The 21,289-nt window shown below is 42.9% G+C and overlaps 1 protein-coding gene across 4 annotated transcripts in view; it reads right to left on the reverse strand.

The window, feature by feature from the left end:
• LOC129827382 (disintegrin and metalloproteinase domain-containing protein 19-like) overlaps positions 1-21,289 on the reverse strand; it is a 61,731-nt gene that overhangs the window by 32,716 nt on the left and 7,726 nt on the right. For 2 of the 4 annotated variants that reach the window (XM_055888168.1, XM_055888169.1), the window contains one exon: positions 17,900-17,970. In XM_055888168.1, the coding sequence (XP_055744143.1) occupies positions 17,900-17,970 (71 nt within the window). Of the gene's footprint in view, positions 1-17,899; positions 17,974-21,289 lie in introns of all 4 variants that reach the window. The other 2 variants (XM_055888167.1, XM_055888170.1) reach the window with 1 other exon arrangement.

The raw sequence follows: 21,289 nt of genomic DNA on the forward strand, positions 1-21,289 counted from the left end.
TAACAGTACAGATAGATAGTAATAAAAACTCTAACATAGAGGAACTAACAGTACAGATAGATAGCAATAAAAACTATAACATAGAGGAACTAACAGTACAGATAGATAGCAATAAAAACTCTAACATAGAGGAACTAACAGTACAGATAGATAGTAATAAAAACTCTAACATAGAGGAACAGAATAAGTTAGAAGAAAACTAATAGAAATAGAGGGACTTATTTAAGAAAGATCAAGTGTAATATATTGTAAAAATAAAGCAAACTGGATGGGATATGGGTATAAATGCACCAAATATTTTTTTTTATCTTCAACATAGAAATTCTAACAAAAATAATGTATAGGAATGTGTTATCCATGATTTACCAAACTATATTTTGAAAGAGGAAGCAAAGTATTTTAATTTAATTCTCCTCCATTTCCACTAACTGAAGTTAATTGAAATGATTTGTTTTCTATGAATAATGTAAACTTAACAGCTATACAGGAAGACTCATGTGAAGACCTAATTACAGAGGAGGAACTTCTAGATTCAATTAAAGCCTTCAAGTCTGGGAAAACTCCAGGGCTGGACGTCATACCAGTTGAGGTATATCAAATATTTTTCAATGTACTCAAAGGTACGTTATTAACATGTTTTAACCACTCTTAAAAATGGTAGACTATCAAATACTCAGCAAGAAGGTCTGATTTCACTATTACTGAAACATGACCCAGGTGGTAAATATAAAGATCCAGTCCACCTAAAAAACTGGTGACCGCTTACACTTCAGTGTTGTGATGCCAAAATCCTAGAAAAATGCATATGGCATAGAATTAAAAATGTATTGTCGGATATTATTCATTCAAATCAGACAGGTTTCTTACATGGACGGTAGATTGGAGATAAAATAAGACAAGTACTGGAAACAATAGTACACTATGAAATATCTGGGAAACCTGGTCTGGTATTCATAGCTGACTTTAAAAAGGCCTTTGATAAAGTACAACTGGAGAAGAGAAACTCTTATACAATGGGTTAAAGCTATGTATAGTAACCCTAGATGTAAAATAGTAAATAAAGACTACTTCTCGGAAAGCATTAAATTGTCAATAGAAGTAAAACAAGGCTTTCCACTATTGCCATATCTATTTTATTATGGCCATTGAAATGTCAACTATTAAAACTGGATTCAAAAATAACATCGAGGGGCTACAAATTCACGTTTTAAAAACAAAAGTGTCATTGTACACTGACGATTCATGTTTTCTTTTAAATGATCTTTGGTTCCCTGCACAGCCTCATAGAGGATCTAGATACTTTTTCCAACCTCTCTAGATTAAAACTGAATTATGATAAGTGCCCCATATTACGTATTGGATCACTGAAAAATGCAACTTTTACATTACCGTGTAGTTTACCAATAAAATGGTCCGATGGTGAAGTGGACAAACTCAGTATTCATATCACAAAAGATACAATGAATTTTAATAGAAAGTTATCCAAATTAGATAAGATTTTGCTACCATGGAAAGGACAACACTTGTCTATTTGTGGAAATATCACCCTGATTAATTCTTTAGTCAAATCACAGGTTACTTATCTATAGGATCGGTGTCCCTAAACCGGGAAGGTTGGTGCTAACAAGCGCTAATGTGACCAGAATGACGTGGTAAACAACAGCCAACTTTCCAGGACAAAGACATGTCTTATATTGTAACGGTTGTCCTCCTCCTCTTCGTCCGAAGAGGAGGAGTAGGGATTGGACCAAAGCGCAGCATGAAAGTTTGACATAACGAATTTATTAAAGAAAAGACGAAACACGATAAACACTTGAAAGGATTACCAAAATAACAAAACAACGTAGACAGACCTGAACATGGAACTTACATAAATACACAAAGAACTCACAAACAGGAAGAGACTACATACACGAACGACAAAACGAAACAGTCCCGTGTGGTGCACATACACAGACACAGGAGACAACCACCCACAAACAAACAGTGTGAACAGCCTACCTTTATATGGTTCTCTGTCAGAGGAAACGTCAAACACCTGTCCCTGATTGAGAACCATATAAGGCTAATTACAAACGACCTAAACATAGAAACACATAACATAGAATGCCCACCCCAACTCACGCCCTGACCAACTAAACACATACAAAAACAAGAGAAGACAGGTCAGGAACGTGACATATATGGGCAGAAAGCTTAAATTCTTGTTAATCTAACTGCAGTGTCCAATTTACAGTAGCTGTTACAGTGAAATAAAACCATGCTATTGTTTGAGGAGACTGCACAACAACAAAACACTTTTATCACGGCAACTGGTTTGATGCATTCTCCTCTGAAGGTAAATAATGTACTTACATTCAGTAATCTTGCTCTAATTTGTCATCCTGAGGGTCCCAGAGATAAAATGTAGCATAGTTTTGTTTGATAAAATACATTTTTATATTCAAATGTAGAAACTGGGTTCTCCAGCTTGAATCCCTGCTGTCTCTGTATATTCCACTTGATTTAGAACGGGAAGCCAGACAAAATTAAAACGGGCCTATTTATATAATGAATAGGAATTTGAAATACTATTGAACACGGGGTGAGCCATTCATACTAATGGCTCACCCAGTGTTCAGAAATGTCAATTTTCCCTTAATTCGGATTACAAACTCTCACTTTCGGTTATTTGAATTTGAAATAATCTCCAAAATATTGCTATTTTTAAAACAAGCAATAGATAGCTGGTTGAAATTTCAGTTTAATCCAACAGAAAAGACAGAACTAATATAACAAATATTATGGTTAAACTCAAACATAATAATTGATTAAAAAAAAGAAAAAAAAAAGATGTCTATATGTAATCTTTGTCAATTATATTATAAATCGGACTGGTGGAGTTATGTTGCATATGCAGTTAACAAAAATCAATGGAAATGTCTTCTCTATCCAAAATTACAACTAACTGACTGCAGCATTACTGAAAAAATGGAGGAGGCAAGTGGAAAGCGGAAGAAGGTAAAGAACTTGTCTGTCGGCATTAAAGACCAAAATTGGCCAAAGTGATAAATCAAAAAGTAGACCAGTTCCATTTAAGGACGACAAATGGACAGCTGCGCCATACAGGTTGCAAAAATAGTTGGGAAGAGATTTGAAATGTACCAATTCCATGGCACACGGTTTATGAACTGATACACAGAACGATGCCGGATTCAAAACAGAGAGTTTTTCCATTTAAATTATTATACAAAATACGTGCAACCAATAGAATGGTGGCAGTTTTTGGTCGCAGGTTCAGGAAAGGCTGAAAAAATTCAACATTTCTTGGAGCTAACTCTGCAAATAGCACTGCTGGGTGATTTGATAAGTCATAGTCAATAGATCAATAATATAATAATACTCTTAGCAAAGGTGTTAATCTTTAATTTACAATCTCGAGAAACTGTGAGAATAGGAAGGTTCAGAACTTTTGTGAAAAGTCACAGCGCAGTTGAAAAATATGTGTTAAACAGAAAACTGTATGGTCTTCAGAGATAGATGGGAGGTGTTGAAGGTAGCAGAAGGCTGGGACTGGATGGTCTTCAGAGATAGATAGGAGGTGTTGAAGGTAGCAGAAGGCTGGGACTGGATGGTCTTCAGAGATAGATGGGAGGTGTTGAAGGTAGCAGAAGGCTGGGACTGGATGGTCTTCAGAGATAGATGGGAGGGGTTGAGGAGAGCTGAAGGCTGGGACTGGATGGTCTTCAGAGATAGATGGGAGGTGTTGAGGAGAGCTGAAGGCTGGGACTAGATGGTCTTCAGAGATAGATGGGAGGGGTTGAGGAGAGCTGAAGAATGGGACTGGATGGTCTTCAGAGATAGATGGGAGGTGTTGAAGGTAGCAGAAGGCTGGGACTGGATGGTCTTCAGAGATAGAAGACCATAAATAATAAAGAAGGAAAATATATTTAAATGTATATACAGTACCAGTCAAACGTTTGGACACACCTACTCATTCTAGGGTTTTTCCTTATTTTTACTATTTTCTACATTGAAGAATAATACTGAAGATATCAAAACTATGAAATAACATATATGGAATCATGTAAATTAAAATGTAAATGATATCCCATTCACCATTCAATTTCTTAGAGGGGGAGTGTACTAAAAGAGCAAACAGGGGGAGTGGGGAGGATGATTGAGCATTTGTTGTCTCTCTCCTTTGGGGCAGAGTAGCTCATTGATCAAATCATCCTAGAGAGAGGGGGGGACACAAGACCTGTTCCATCCCCAACAGACAACCACTCTGATGGTTATCAAGATACAACCTCCCTCCAGCACAGGCCACACACAGCCCCCAGCAGCACAGGCCACACACAGCCCCCAGCAGCACAGGCCACACACAGCCCCCAGCAGCACAGGCCACACACAGCCCCCAGCAGCACAGGCCACACACAGCCCCCAGCAGCACAGGCCACACACAGCCCCCAGAAGCACAGGCCACACACAGCCCAGAGCAGCACAGGCCACACACAGCCCCCAGCAGCACAGGCCACACACAGCCCCCAGCAGCACAGGCCACACACAGCCCCCAGCAGCACAACAGGTATGTCACGCTCCATAGAGAGGCTTTATTCTCTATTTTGGTTAGGCCAGGGTGTGACAAGGGTTGGCATTCTAGTTTCTTTATTTCTATGTTTTCTATTTCTTTGTGTTTGGCCGGGTGTGGTTCTCAATCAGAGGCAGCTGTCTATCGTTGTCTCTGATTGAGAACCATACTTAGGTAGCCCTTTTTTACACCTGGTTTTGTGGGAAGTTGACTTTTTTTTTAGGGCACATAGCCTTTGAGCTTCACGGTTTGTTTTTGTAGTGTTTATTGTTTTGTTCGGGGTCTTTTTCCCAAATAAAGAGAAAATGTACGCTCACCACGCTGCACCTTGGTCCTCTTCTGTTAATGGCCGTGACAAGGTAACACATTAATACTCGTTAGGGTTCACTGTATTTGGATGACATCCCCCTGCACTGGGCAAAGGTAGACTGTGCTGCTATGCCATTTATTTAGAGTCTGCAACCTTTCTCGCTCTCTCCCCCGCATCTGTCTTCTCTCATGTAATCCATTCCCTCCTCTTCCTCCTCCTCCTCCTTCTCCTCATTTCACCTCTGCTTTGAGAGCCGTCTCTCTCTCTCCTCTCTCTCTTTTTCTCTCATTCTCTCTTTCTCGTTTGCCTCTCTCCGTCTTTCTCCCTCTTTTTATTATTTCTCTCTTGCTCTCTAACTTCTCTCTCTCTTCTCTCCCTCTCTCTTTCTCTGTGTGATACTAATCCCAGTAAGCTATCATCGTGCTGAGCAGTACTGAGTTGACAGTCCTTATGGGAGGTTACAGCCTGACACAGCGATGGTCCTAGGGGAGGTTACAGCCTGACACAGTGATGGTCCTAGGGGAGGTTACAGCCTGACACAGTGATGGTTCTAGGGGAGGTTACAGCCTGACACAGCGATGGTTCTAGGGGAGGTTACAGCCTGACACAGCGATGGTTCTAGGGGAGGTAACAGCCTGACACAGTGATGGTCCTAGGGGAGGTTACAGCCTGACACAGTGATGGTCCTAGGGGAGGTTACAGCCTGACACAGTGATGGTTCTAGGGGAGGTTACAGCCTGACACAGGGATGGTCCTATGGGAGGTTACAGCCTGAAACAGTGTTGGGTCTGACTCCTGACACTGCAGTTACACACACAGACACAACATGTAATTAAGATGGAACAGGAAACAGTTCTTTGTCTCTCTCTTTTGCAGAAAATTTAGCAGGTTTAAAACGTATTTCTGACAAGTTATAAATAGCTCTCTGATGTATGCAAGGACTGACATGACAAGAGGAACTGCCGATGCACTACCCAATTTCGAATTTGCAGCTTGTGCATTTTACTATTACAACTTTCAAGAGTAAGCTGAAAGCCGGACTGAGTTCCTTTTTTGTTGTTGTTGAGTGTATGCACAATGGGTTTTTGGTTCTGGGTTCTGGAGTCCAGGCTCCAGACAGATGCTGTGATTGAGAACCAGCTAGTCTGAGAGCAGGGCTAGGACAAAAGACTTGGCTCAGTCACGACCAAAAGACAGAGAGAGAGAGAGAGAGGAGGGGGAGAGAAAGAGAGGGAGGAAGAGGGAGAGAGGAGGTCCAAGAAAGAGAGAGAGACTGAGATAGAGAAAGAGGGAGGATTAGGAAAGATGGATAGATGTGGATAGAGAGACAGGGGGATTAGGAAAAATGGATAGATGTGGATAGAGAGAGAGGGGGATTAGGAAAGATGGATAGATGTGGATAGAGAGAGAGGGGGATTAGGGAAGATGGATAGATGTGGATAGAGAGAGAGGGGGATTAGGGAAGATGGAAAGATGTGGATAGAGAGAGAGGGGGAGAAGGAAAGATTTTTTTATTTTTTTCATTTTTTATTTCACCTTTATTTAACCAGGTAGGCTAGTTGAGAACAAGTTCTCATTTGCAACTGCGACCTGGCCAAGATAATGCATAGCAGTGTGAACAGACAACAACACAGAGTTACACATGGAGTAAACAATAAACAAGTCAATAACATGGTAGAAAAAAAGAGAATCTATATACAATGTGTGCAAAAGGCATGAGGTAGGCAATAAATCGAATAATTACAATTTAGCAGATTAACACTGGAGTGATAAATCATCAGATGATCATGTGCAAGAAGAGATACTGGTGTGCAAAAGAGCAGAAAAGTAAATAAATAAAAGCAGTATGGGGGGTGAGGTAGGTAAATTGGGTGGGTAGTTTACAGATGGACTATGTACAGCTGCAGCGATCGGTTAGCTGCTCGGATAGCAGATTTTTTAAGTTGTTGAGGGAGATAAAAGTCTCCAACTTCAGGGATTTTTGCAATTCGTTCCAGTCGCAGGCAGCAGAGAACTGGAAGAAAAGGCGTCCAAATGAGGTTTTGGCTTTAGGGATGATCAGTGAGATACACCTGCTGGAGCGCGTGCTACGGGTGGGTGTAGCCATCGTGACCAGTGAACTGAGATAAGGCGGCACTTTACCTAGCATAGCCTTGTAGATGACCTGGAGCCAGTGGGTCTGACGGCGAACATGTAGCGAGGGCCAGCCGACTAGGGCATACAGGTCGCAGTGGTGGGTCGTATAAGGTGCTTTAGTAACAAACCGGATGGCACTGTGATAAACTGCATCCAGAGTATTGGAAGCTATTTTGTAGATGACATCGCCGAAGTCGAGGATCGGTAGGATAGTCAGTTTTACTAGGGTAAGTTTGGCGGCGTGAGTGAAGGAGGCTTTGTTGCGGAATAGAAAGCCGACTCTAGATTTGATTTTGGATTGGAGATGTTTGATATGAGTCTGGAAGGAAAGTTTGCAGTCTAGCCAGACACCTAGGTACTTATAGATGTCCACATATTCTAGGTCGGAACCGTCCAGGGTGGTGATGCTAGTCGGGCGGGCGGGTGCAGGCAGCGAACGGTTGAAAAGCATGCATTTGGTTTTACTAGCGTTTAAGAGCAGTTGGAGGCCACGGAAGGAGTGTTGTATGGCATTGAAGCTCGTTTGGAGGTTAGATAGCACAGTGTCCAGGGAAGGGCCGGAAGTATACAGAATGGTGTCGTCTGCGTAGAGGTGGATCAGGGAATCGCCCGCAGCAAGAGCAACATCATTGATGTATACAGAGAAAAGAGTCGGCCCGAGAATTGAACCCTGTGGTACCCCCATAGAGACTGCCAGAGGACCGGACAACATGCCCTCCGATTTGACACACTGAACTCTATCTGCAAAGTAGTTGGTGAACCAGGCAAGGCAGTCATTAGAAAAACCGAGGCTATTGAGTCTGCCGATAAGAATATGGTGATTGACAGAGTCGAAAGCCTTGGCCAGGTCGATGAAGACGGCTGCACAGTAATGTCTTTTATCGATGGCGGTTATGATATCGTTTAGTACCTTGAGCGTGGCTGAGGTGCACCCGTGACCGGCTCGGAAACCGGATTGCACAGAGGAGAAGGTACGGTGGGATTCGAGATGGTCAGTGATCTGTTTGTTGACTTGGCTTTCGAAGACCTTAGATAGGCAGGGCAGGATGGATATAGGTCTGTAACAGTTTGGGTCCAGGGTGTCTCCCCCTTCGAAGAGGGGGATGACCGCGGCAGCTTTCCAATCCTTGGGGATCTCAGATGATACGAAGGAGAGGTTGAACAGGCTGGTAATAGGGGGTGCGACAATGGCGGCGGACAGTTTCAGAAATAGGGGGTCCAGATTGTCAAGCCCAGCTGATTTGTATGGGTCCAGGTTTTCCAGCTCTTTCAGAACATCTGCTATCTGGATATGGGTAAAGGAGAAGCTGGGGAGGCTTGGGCGAGTAGCAGCGGGGGGGGGGCGGGGCTGTTGGCTAAGGTTGGAATCGCCAGGAGGAAGGCATGGCCAGCCATTGAGAAATGTTTGTTGAAGTTTTCGATTATCACGGACTTTTCAGTGGTGACCGTGTTACCTAGCCTCAGTGCAGTGGGCAGCTGGGAGGAGGTGCTCTTGTTTTCCATGGACTTTACAGTATCCCAGAACTTTTTGGAGTTAGAGCTACAGGATGCAAATTTCTGCTTGAAAAAGCTGGCCTTTGCTTTCCTGACTGACTGCGTGTATTGGTTCCTGACTTCCCTGAACAGTTGCATATCGCGGGGGCTCTTCAATGCTATTGCAGTTCGCCACAGGATGTTTTTGTGCTGGTCGAGGGCAGTCAGGTCTGGAGTGAACCAAGGGCTATATCTGTTCTTAGTTCTGCATTTTTTGAACGGAGCATGCTTATCTAATATGGTGAGGAAGTCACTTTTAAAGAATGACCAGGCATCCTCAACTGACGGGATGAGGTCAATATCCTTCCAGGGTACCCGGGCCAGGTCGATTAGAAAGGCCTGCTCGCAGAAGTGTTTTAGGGAGCGTTTGACGGTGATGAGGGGTGGTCGTTTGACCGCGGACCCGTAGCGGATACAGGCAATGAGGCGGTGATCGCTGAGATCTTGATTGAAGACAGCAGAGGTGTATTTGGAGGGCAAGTTGGTCAGGATAATGTCTATTAGGGTGCCTATGTTTACGGATTTAGGGTTGTACCTGGTGGGTTCCTTGATGATTTGTGTGAGATTGAGGGCATCAAGCTTAGATTGTAGGACTGCCGGGGTGTTAAGCATATCCCAGTTTAGGTCACCTAACAGAACAAACTCTGAAGCTAGATGGGGAGCGATCAATTCACAGATGGTGTCCAGGGCACAGCTGGGAGCTGAGGGGGGTCGGTAGCAGGCGGCAACAGTGAGAGACTTATTTCTGGAGAGATTAATTTTTAAAATTAGAAGTTCGAACTGTTTGGGCATAGACCTGGAAAGTATGACAGAACTTTGCAGGCTATCTCTGCAGTAGATTGCAACTCCTCCCCCTTTGGCAGTTCTATCTTGACGGAAAGTGTTATAGTTGGGTATGGAAATCTCAGAATTTTTGGTGGCCTTCCTAAGCCAGGATTCGGACACGGCAAGGACATCAGGGTTGGCAGAGTGTGCTAAAGCGGTGAGTAAGGCAAACTTAGGGAGGAGGCTTCTGATGTTGACATGCATGAGGCCAAGGCTTTTTCGATCACAGAAGTCAACAAATGAGGGTGACTGGGGACATGCAGGGCCTGGGTTTACCTCCACATCACCCGAGGAACAGAGGAGTAGTAGGATGAGGGTGCGGCTAAAGGCTATCAAAACTGGTCGCCTAGAGCGTTGGGGACAAGGAATAAAAGGAGCAGATTTATGGCCGTGGTAGAATAGATTCTGGGCATAATGTGCAGACCGGGGTATGGTGGGGCACGGGTACAGCGGAGGCAAGCCCAGGCACTGGGTGATGATAAGAGAGGTTGTATCTCTGGACATGCTGGTCTCAATGGGTGAGGTCACCGCATGTGTGGGGGGTGGGACAAAGGAGGTATCAGAGGTACGGAGAGTGGAACTACGGGGTCCATTGCAAACCAAAACAATGATAACTAACCTGAACAACAGTATACAAGGCATATTGATATTTGAGAGAGACATACAATAAGGCATAAAGTGATTGCAGGTCTTGATTGGGAGAGCTAGCTAAAACAACAGGTGAGATAACAGCAGCTAGTCAGCTAACACAGCAACAGCAGGTAAAAATGGCGACGACTAGGCAGAGAGGGTCGGATTAACTACACACAGATCCTGAGTTAAAGCACAGAGCCGACAGATAAAACACAAATAAACAGAATGGAGTACCGTGAATTAATGGATAGTCAAGCAGGCATCAGCTATGTAGCCAAGTGATCATAGTGTCCAGGGGGCAGCCGTAGATGGAGCAGGGAGGCCTCCACTAAGCTAGCACGCGGCGTTTAAAGTTAGTAGCCCGGGGGGTGGTCTGCTCAGACGGAGGGGGTCTGCTCAGACGGAGGCCGGTTGAGGGCACAGCGGATGGGGTATTCGTCTGCAGACCAGACGTGGTCGTGTCGACAGAGAATCCAAGCCGGATGGCGATGGCGAAAGAGAGGTTGTGAATTGTAGAATTGTGTTTGCTAACTGGTGCTAGCTTCGTGGCAGTGGCGCTAGCTGCAAGCTAGCTGTGAGGATCAGAAGTAGTGGCTCAGGGATTACGGCAGGAATCCGGCGTTGTTGTCGAGAGACAGTCCGATGCTGGTAAATTGGTGAGTAATATCCAGGCTAATAACAGGGCTGGTGTCTGTGCAGAAGGTAAAAGCTGCTAGCAGCGGCAAAAAATGGCTAAATTAGCTTGTAGCTGATTAGCTGGTTAGCTACTGGGGGTTCTTGAAAGTGTTCCAAAGTTAAAAAATAATAGCGATTCCGTATCACATTGGGTGAGGTAGGTTACCGGAAGGTATAATCGAATTAAAAATCGAAAAGATATAGAAAAAAAATGTTAAAATATATACAAGAAGATGGATAGATGTGGATAGAGAGAGAGGGGGAGAAGGAAAGATGGATAGATGTGGATAGAGAGAGAGAGGGGGATTAGGAAAGATGGATAGATGTGGATAGAGAGAGAGGGGGAGAAGGAAAGATAGATAGATGTGGATAGAGAGAGAGGGGGAGAAGGAAAGATGGATAGATGTGGATAGAGAGAGAGGGTGAGAAGGGAAGATGGATAGAGAGAGAGGGGGAGAAGGAAAGATGGATAGATGTGGATAGAGAGAGAGGGGGAGAAGGAAAGATGGATAGATGTGGATAGAGAGAGAGGGGAGGAAGGAAAGATGGATAGATGTGGATAGAGAGAGAGGGGGAGAAGGGGCGGGTCAGTGGGTGGCATTCTGTCCTGGTATCAGATGACATCATCAGGGTCTCTCAGTGTGTGACTTCACTAGAGCTAAATGGAGGGGTGGCAGGGGATGACGCAACTAGAGGCTACTCAGAAATGAATGATGAAGGGGCCTTTATGGCAGAGCCGGGTGTGTGTGTGTGTGTGTGTGTGTGTGTGTGTGTGTGTGTGTGTGTGTGTGTGTGTGTGTGTGTGTGTGTGTGTGTGTGTGTGTGTGTGTGTGTGTGTGTGTGTGTGTGTGTGTGTGTGTGTGTGTGTGTGTGTGTGTGTGTGAGAGTCGGGGGTCAAGCTAAAGTCACACAAGCACATAGATCTGTAGCGGTGGAAGACTAATCAACTGAAAACAGGAAAGACAAGCAAACGTACCAAAGTCACAGAGAGAAGAGATGACTCTGTCTGGTGTCCACCCCTCTCCTCTCCTCTGTCTGGTGTTGTGTCTATCTGGTCTGGTGTCTGTCTGGTGTCTGTCTGGTATGGTGTCTATCTGGTGTCTGTCTGGTCTGGTGTCTGTTTGGTGTGGCGTCTATCGGGTGTCCAACTGGTCTCTGTCTGTCTGGTGTCTATCTGGTCTGGTGTCTATCTGGTCTGGTGTCTGTCTGGTCTGGTGTCTGTCTGGTCTGGTGTCTGTCTCTGTGTGTGGTCATCATTCTCTACATCCTGACTGTACAGTGGGGGACTTGTGATGACCTGAAGCTTAAACTACTCTACTGGGAAAAGGATGAGAGGAGAGGTGAGGAGAGGGGTGGAGAGGGGAGGATGGAGGAGTGGGGTGGAGAGGGGAGGGGAGGAGAGGGAGGAGAGGTGAGGAGAGGGGAGGATGGAGGAGTGGGGTGGAGAGGGGAGGGGAGGAGAGGGAGGAGAGGTGAGGAGAGGGGAGGATGGAGGAGTGGGGTGGAGAGGGGAGGAGAGGGAGGAGAGGTGAGGAGAGGGGAGGATGGAGGAGTGGGGTGGAGAGGATAGGCGTGGAAAGGAGTGGACAGAGGAGAGTGGTGGACAGAGAAGAGTGGTGGACAGAGGAGAGGAAAAGAATGGACAGAGAGCAGTGGACAGAGGAGAGCAGTGGACAGATGAGAGGGGTGGTTGGACAGAGGAAATGATTGGACAGAGGAAAGGAGAGGGCTGGACAGAGGAGAGGGGTGGACAGAGGAAATGGGTGGACAGAGGAAAGGAGAGGGAGGGACAGAGGAGAGGGGTGGACATAGGAGAAGGGTGGACAAAGGAAATGGGTGGACAGAGGAGAGGAGAGGGCTGGACAGAGGAGAGGAGAGGGGTGGACAGAGGAGAGGGCTGGACAGAAGAGAGGAGAGGGGTGGACAGAGGAGAGGAGAGGGGTGGACAGAGGAGAGGAGAGGGGTGGACAGAGGAGAGGAGATGGGTGGACAGAGGAGAGGAGAGGGGTGGACAGAGGAGAGGGCTGGACAGAGGAGAGGAGAGGGGTGGACAGAGGAGAGGAGAGGGGTGGACAGAGGAGAGGAGAGGGGTGGACAGAGGAGTTCTATAGTCAAGGCAGAGGGTTCATGTACTTTCAGAATGGAGTCGGGAGGGAGGCGAGGTGCAGGGGGGAACAGGACAATAAACAAATTTGAACACCACATAACCCTCCCCCCGCGACCGACCAAATGTCTCCTCTCGTTCATTAACTCCGCCTATCTTTCCTGACCTCTACCCTTCCCTTGTACTTCCATGTCTCTCTTTCTCCCTCTCCATCTTTCCGTTTCTCTCTCTCTGTCTCTCTCTGAGTCAGCAACACAGCCCCGCCTGACTCTTAACCAAATCACCGTCCTCCTCTGGCCCCACCATAGCCTTTCATTAGACTAAAAGCCCTGTGACACTCACACACACACACACACACTCACACACGCAAATTCACAGCAGGTTTATGATTAAGTGATTCAAAGACAAGAGCAAAAGAGACAGACTGAAATAGAGAAGGAGAGAGGGAAGGAGTGAGAGAAGGAGAGAGGGGGAGACATAAGGTGATAGAGAGGGGAAGAGAGAGAGAAGGAGAGCGGGAGGGGAAGAGAGAGAGAAGGAGAGCGGGAGGGGAAGAGAGGGAGAATGAGAGCGGGAGGGGAAGAGAGAGAGAATGAGAGCGGGAGGGGAAGAGAGAGAGAATGACAGCCAGACAACAGGAAGGAGATGAAAGGAAAGAATGATCAAGGTAGAAAGAAGGAGAGAAAACTGAATCTCCTTTATTCCCTCAACCTGACGATAAACATCCATTGACTGGAGGCTGGTGAGGTCTAGGACTGGAGCAGGGGATAAGGCTGGTGAGGTCTATGACTGGTGCAGGGGATAAGGCTGGTAAGGTCTAGGACTGGAGCAGGGGGATAAGGCTGGTGAGGTCTAGGACTGGAGCAGGGAGATAAGGCTGGTGAGGTCTATGACTGGAGCAGGGGATAAGGCTGGTGAGGTCTAGGACTGGTGCAGGGGGATAAGGCTGGTGAGGTCTAGGACTGGTGCAGGGGGATAAGGCTGGTGAGGTCTAGGACTGGAGCAGGGGGATAAGGCTGGTGAGGTCTAGGACTGGAGCAGGGGATAAGGCTGGTGAGGTTAAGGACTGGGGCAGGGGATAAGGCTGGTGAGGTTAAGGACTGGGGCAGGGGATAAGGCTGGTGAGATCTAGGACTGGAGCAGGGGGATTAAGGCTGGTGAGGTTAAGGGCTGGGGGATAAGGCTGGTGAGGTTAAGGACTGGGGCAGGGGATAAGGCTGGTGAGGTCTAAGACTGGAGCAGGGGGATAAGGCTGGTGAGGTCTAGGACTGGAGCAGGGGGATAAGGCTGGTGAGGTCTAGGACTGGAGCAGGGGGATAAGGCTGGTGTACAGTAGAGGACTGTAGGAGAGGAGAGTTCAGGGACAAGAAAAGAAAGCTGAGGAAAAGAGGACTGGTGTAGAGGACTGGGGTAGATGACTGGGGTAAATGACTTGGGTAGATGACTTGAGTAAAGGACCGGGGTAAAGAGGACTGGGTTAAAGAGGCCTGGGGTAAACATGACTGGGTTAAAGAGGACTGGGGTAAACATGACTGGGGTAAAGAGGACTGGGTTAAAGAGGACTGGGGTAAACATGACTGGGGTAAAGAGGACTGGGTTAAAGAGGACTGGGGTAAACATGACTGGGGTAAAGAGGACTGGGTTAAAGAGGACTGGGGTAAAGAGGACTGGAGTTAAAGGACTGGGTTAAAGGACTGGGGTAGTACACTGGGGTAAAAAGGACTGGGGTAAAGAGATCTTTGGGTAGAGGACTGCTGTAGAGGACTGGGGTAGAGGGGTAGAGGACTGGGGTAAAGGACTGGGGTAAAGAGATCTTTGGGTAGAGGACTGCTGTAGAGGACTGGGGTAGAGGGGTAGAGGACTGGGGTAAAGAGATCTTTGCGTAGAGGACTGGAGTAAAAAGGACTGGGGTAAAGAGATCTTGGGTAGAGGACTGCTGGGGTAGAGGGGTAGAGGACTGGGGTAAAGAGATCTTTGGGTAGAGGACTGCTGTAGAGGACTGGGGTAGAGGGGTAGAGGACTGGGGCAAAGAGATCTTTGGGTAGAGGACTGGAGTAAAAGGGACTGGGGTAAAGAGATCTTTGGGTAGAGGACTATTGTAGAGGGCTGGGGTAGAGGGGTAGAGGACTGGGGTAAGGGCTGAGGCAGGGGTACAAGAGTGGGGTATAGGGTTGGGACTGGGGCTTGGGCTTGGGCTGGGAGAAGGCTTTCTTTTTGAGGTTCCTCTGAGAATGTTGAGCAGTCAGATTACTAAAGGTTCCTCTGAGGATGTTGAGCAGTCAGATTACTAAAGGATGTTGAGCAGTCAGATTACTAAAGGTTCCTCTGAGAATGTTGAGCAGTCAGATTACTAAAGGATGTTGAGCAGTCAGATTACTAAAGGATGTTGAGCAGTCAGATTACTAAAGGATGTTGAGCAGTCAGATTACTAAAGGATGTTGAGCAGTCAGATTACTAAAGGATGTTGAGCAGTCAGATTACTAAAGGATGTTGAGCAGTCAGATTACTAAAGGATGTTGAGCAGTCAGATTACTAAAGGTTCCTCTGATGTTGAGCAGTCAGATTACTAAAGGTTCCTCTGAGGATTTTGAGCAGTCAGATTACTAAAGGTTTCTCTGAGAATGCTGAGCAGTTGGATTACTAAAGGTTCTTCTGAGGATGTTGAGCAGTCAGATTACCAAAGGTTCCTCTGAGGATGTTGAGCAGTCAGATTACTAAAGGTTCCTCTGAGGATGTTGAGCAGTCAGATTACTAAAGGTTCCTCTGAGGATGTTGAGCAGTCAGATTACTAAAGGTTTCTCTGAGGATGTTGAGCAGTCAGATTACTAAAGGTTCCTCTGAGAATGTTGAGCAGTCAGATTACTAAAGGTTTCTCTGAGGATGATGAGCAGTCAGATTACTAAAAGATGTTGAGCAGTCAGATTACTAAAGGTTCCTCTGAGAATGTTGAGCAGTCAGATTACTAAAGGTTCTTCTGAGGATTTTGAGCAGTCAGATTACTAAAAGATGTTGAGCAGTCAGATTACTAAAGGTTCCTCTGAGAATGTTGAGCAGTCAGATTACTAAAAGATGTTGAGCAGTCAGATTACTAAAGGATGTTGAGCAGTCAGATTACTAAAGGTTCTTCTGAGGATTTTGAGCAGTCAGATTACTAAAAGATGTTGAGCAGTCAGATTACTAAAGGATGTTGAGCAGTCAGATTACTAAAGGTTCTTCTGAGGATTTTGAGCAGTCAGATTACTAAAGGTTCCTCTGAGGATGTTGAGCAGTCAGATTACTAAAGGATGTTGAACAGTCAGATTACTAAAGGATGTTAAGCAGTCAGATTACTAATGCATAATCTCAGTAAAATAGTACCTGTTTTATCTCATTTCAAAGAATGTCTGCTAATGACATAGACACACACACATACACACACCCTGATGTTAATCACTCCCCCAGCTGTAATGTGACCACCTGCTGGGGCTTTCTCCCTGAGGGGATGGTCAGCCAGACACAGCGGAGTCACGCTCTTTCTCTCTGTGTGTGTGTGTGTGTGTGTGTGTGTCACCACCATAACTTTATCCAACCCTGATGCCAGATTTAATCCTACTCCCCACACCTCATTTTTAACTGTTATTGTCCACTGTCAAAACGGGTTGTCTGTCCATTATGTTTGTTAATAGAAATACATTCCATACCATGCATGACAGTCCCGTCCTAAAGGTGGAAGTCTGCTGCTCCCTGGAAGTTAATGTAACCGCTCCCTCTGTATTGTGGCCATAGGGACTCATTGTGTTGTTAGCCAGATGATATGAGAGACTGTGACACGGGTCAATGTGTCGTTAGCCATTACAGCATCAATGTTGACAGAAAAACATCCAGTATTCATCTGTCCATCACTACTTTCGACAGATGGAGAAGATAGTCACTTCCTGTTTCCCCTCGGGTGACATCCCTCTATCTTTCTCTACTCCATCCCCCTCTCCCTCCATCCATCCCTATGTAAAACATATGTTCACTTTGACATCTGTCTAACTAAACTCAAACATATGGGATAGCCTGAAGGATGAGGTCTGAGACTCCCTCTGTGTGTCTCTGTGTGTGTGTGTGTGTGTGTGTGTGTGTGTGTGTGTGTGTGTGTGTGTGTGTGTGTGTGTGTGTGTGTGTGTGTGTGTGTGTGTGTGTGTGTGTGTGTGTGTGTGTGTGTGTGTGTGTGTGTGTGTGGTATAGCACAGTATAGTACAGTGTTATGGTATAGTACAGTGTTATGGTATAGTACAGTATGTTATGGAATAATACAGCATGTTATGGTATAGTAGAGTATAGTACAGTGTTATGGTATAGTACAGTATGTTATGGAATAATACAGTATGTTATGGAATAATACAGTATGTTATGGTATAGTACAGTATGTTATGGAATAATAAAGTACGGTATGGTATAGTACAGTATGTTATGGAATAATACAGTATGTTATGGTATAGTACAGTATGTTATGGAATAATACAGCATGTTATGGTATAGTACAGTATGTTATGGAATAATAAAGTACGGTATGGTATAGTACAGTATGTTATGGAATAATACAGTATTTTATGGTATAATACAGTATGCTAAGGTATAGTACAGTATTTTATGGTATAGTACAGTATGTTATGGAATAATACAGTAATGTATGGTATAGTACCGTATTTTATGGTATGGTGCAGTATTTTATGGAATATTACAGTAAGGTATGGTATAGTATGTAATGGAATAGTACAGTATGTTATGGTATATTGCAGTAAGGTATGGTATAGTACAGTATGTTATGGTATAATACAGTAAGGTATGGTATAGTACAGTATGTTATGGAATAATACAGTAAGGTATGGTATAGTACAGTATGTTATGGTATAGTGCAGTATTTTATGGTATAGTACAGTATGTTATGGAATAATACAGTAAGGTATGGTATAGTACAGTATGTTATGGTATGGTAAAGTAAGGTATGGTATAGTATGTAATGGAATAGTACAGTATGTTATGGTATATTGCAGTAAGGTATGGTATAGTACAGTATGTTATGGTATAATACAGTAAGGTATGGTATAGTACAGTATGTTATGGTATGGTACAGTAAGGTTCTTACTCATTCCTGTGCAGACGGAGTGTCATCTCCTCTCCCTCAGCTGTGATGAGGACCTCTGCCTCAGACGGGTGCTGCTGGGTAGAAAAGCAGAGAAATAGAATAATATCTCTCTAGCATTATATCTAACTAACATTATATCTCTCTAGCATTAAACATAACAGTATATCTCTCTAACATTATATCTAAAATTATATCTCTCTAGCATCATATCCATATAACATTATATCTATATAACATTACACCTCTTGAACATTACACCTCTTTAACATTACATTTAACATTATATCTCACTAAAATTATATCTCGCTAGCATTATGACGTGCTGTATCTCTCTAACATTATATCTCTCTAACACTATATCTCTCTAACATTAAATCTCTCTAACATTAAATCTCTCTAACATTAAATCTCTCTAACACTATATCTCTCTAACATTAAATCTCTCTAACACTATATCTCTCTAACATTAAATCTCTCTAACATTAAATCTCTCTAACATTATATCTCTCTAACATTAAATCTCTCTAACATTAAATCTCTCTAACATTAAATCTCTCTAACATTAAATCTCTCTAACATTAAATCTCTCTAACATTAAATCTCTCTAACATTAAATCTCTCTAACATTAAATCTCTCTAACATTATATCTCTAACATTATATCTCTCTAGCATTAAACATAACAGTATATCTCTCTAACATTATATCTAAAATTATATCTCTCTAGCATTATATCTCTGTAACATTATATCTAAAATTATATCTCTCTAGCATTATATCTCTGTAACAGTATATCATTCTAAAATTATATCTCTCTAGCATCATATCCATATAACATTATATCTCTATAACATTACACCTCTTGAACATTACACCTCTTTAACATTACATTTAACATTATATCTCACTAAAATTATATCTCGCTAGCATTATGACATTATGCTGTATCTCTCTAACATTAAATCTCTCTAACATTAAATCTCTCTAACATTAAATCTCTCTAACATTAAATCTCTCTAACATTATATCTCTCTAACATTATATCTCTCTAACATTATATCTCTCTAACATTATATCTCTCTAACATTATATCTCTCTAACATTAAATCTAACATTGTATATTTCTAACATTATATCACTCTAACATTATATCACTCTAACATTATATCACTCTAGCATTATATCACTCTAGCATTATATATAGCTATATATCTCTAGCCTTATATATATAACTATATGTCTCTAGCATTGTATATATAACTATGTGTCTCTTTAACAATATATCTCTTTAACAATATATCTCTTTAACAATATATCTCTTTAACAATATATCTCTCGAACATTATATCTCTCTAACATTATAACTCCCTAGCTTAATATCTAACATTACATCTCAAATTATATCTCTCTAGCATTATATCTCTGTAACAGTAAATCATTCTAACATTATATATCTCTAGCATTATATCTAACATTATATCACTCTAACATTATATCACTCTAACATTATATCACTCTAACATTATATCACTCTAACCTTATAAATAACGGTATATCTCTCTAACATTATATCTCTCGAACACTATATATCTCTAACCTTACAAAGAATGGTATCTCTCTCTAATATTACATCTAAAATTATATCTCTCTAGCATTCTCTCTAACATTATATCTCTCTAACATTATATCTCTCTAACAGTATATCTCTTTAACATTATATCTCTCTAGCATTATATCTAGCATTATACATCTCTAGCATTAAATCTAACATTATATCACTCTAACATTATATCTCTTTAGCATTATATGTAACATTATATCTCTGGCATTATATCTTTCTAGCATTATATCTTTCTAGCATTATATTGAACATTATATCTAAAATTACATGTCTCTAGCATGATATCTAACATTATATCTCTCCAAAATGAAATCTCTCTAACGTTGTATCTAGCATTATATCTAACACGCCAGCAGCATACCACCCTGCATACCACTGCTGGCTTGCTTCTGAAGCTAAGCAGGGTTGGTCCTGGTCAGTCCCTGGATGGGAGACCAGATGCTGCTGGAAGTGGTGTTGGAGGGCCAGTAGGAGGCACTCTTTCCTCTGGTCTAAAAAATATCCCAATGCCCCAGGGCAGTGATTGGGGACACTGCCCTGTGTAGGATGCCGTCTTTCGGATGGGACGTTAAACGGGTGTCCTGACTCTCTGAGGTCATTAAAGATCCCATGGCACTTATTGTAAGAGTAGGGGTGTTAACCCCGGTGTCCTGGCTAAATTCCCAATCTGGCCCTCAAACCATCATGGTCACCTAATAATCCCCAGTTTACAATTGGCTCATTCATCCCCCTCCTCTCCCCTGTAACTACTCCCCAGGTCGTTGCTGCAAATGAGAACGTGTTCTCAGTCAACTTACCTGGTAAAATAAATAAAATATGCCAAATTATATCTCTCTAGCACACTGGTTCTCAATCCTGGTCCGGGGGACCCAAGGGGGTGCACATTTTGTTTTTGCCCAAACAACACACAGCTGATTCAAATGATCAACTCATCAAAAGGCTTTGATTTGAATCAGCTCGAGCATTATATCTCTCTAGCATTATATCTAACATTATATCGCTATAGCATTATCTCTCTAAAATTATATATCTCTAACATTATATCTCCTTTTCATTATATCTATAGCATTATATCTCTCAAACATTATATCTCTTTAACATGATATCCAACACTATATCTCTCTTTAACATTACATCTCTCTTTAACATTACATCTCTCTCTAGCATTATATCTCTTTAACAGTATATCTCTCTAACATCATATCTCTTTAACATGATCTCCAACACTATATCTCTCTTTAACAGTACATCGCTCTCTAACATTATATCTCTCTTTAACATTACATCGCTCTCTAACATTATATCTCTCTTTAACATTACATCTCTCACTAACATTATATCTCTCTTTAACATTACATCTCTCACTAACATCATATCTCTCTTTAACATTACATCTCTCTTTAACATTACATCTCTCTTTAACATTATATCGCTCTAACGTTATATCTATTTAACATTATATCTCTCCAGCACTATATATCTCATACATTATATATCTCTAACATTATATCTCTCTTTAACATTATATGTCTCTAACATTATATCTAACATTATATCTCTCTAACAATATATCTCTAGAACATGACATCTCTCGAACATTAAATCTCTCAAACATTATATCTCTCTAGCATTGTATCTAACATTATATCTCTCTTATGCTATATCTCTCTAAAATTATATCTGACATTTTATCTCTCTAGCATTTTATTTAACATAATATCACTCTAACTTACAAATAATGGTATATCTCTCTAACATTATATCTAAAAT

Source organism: Salvelinus fontinalis, chromosome 29 (assembly GCF_029448725.1).
Source record: "Salvelinus fontinalis isolate EN_2023a chromosome 29, ASM2944872v1, whole genome shotgun sequence".
NCBI classification, from domain to species: Eukaryota; Metazoa; Chordata; class Actinopteri; order Salmoniformes; family Salmonidae; genus Salvelinus; species Salvelinus fontinalis.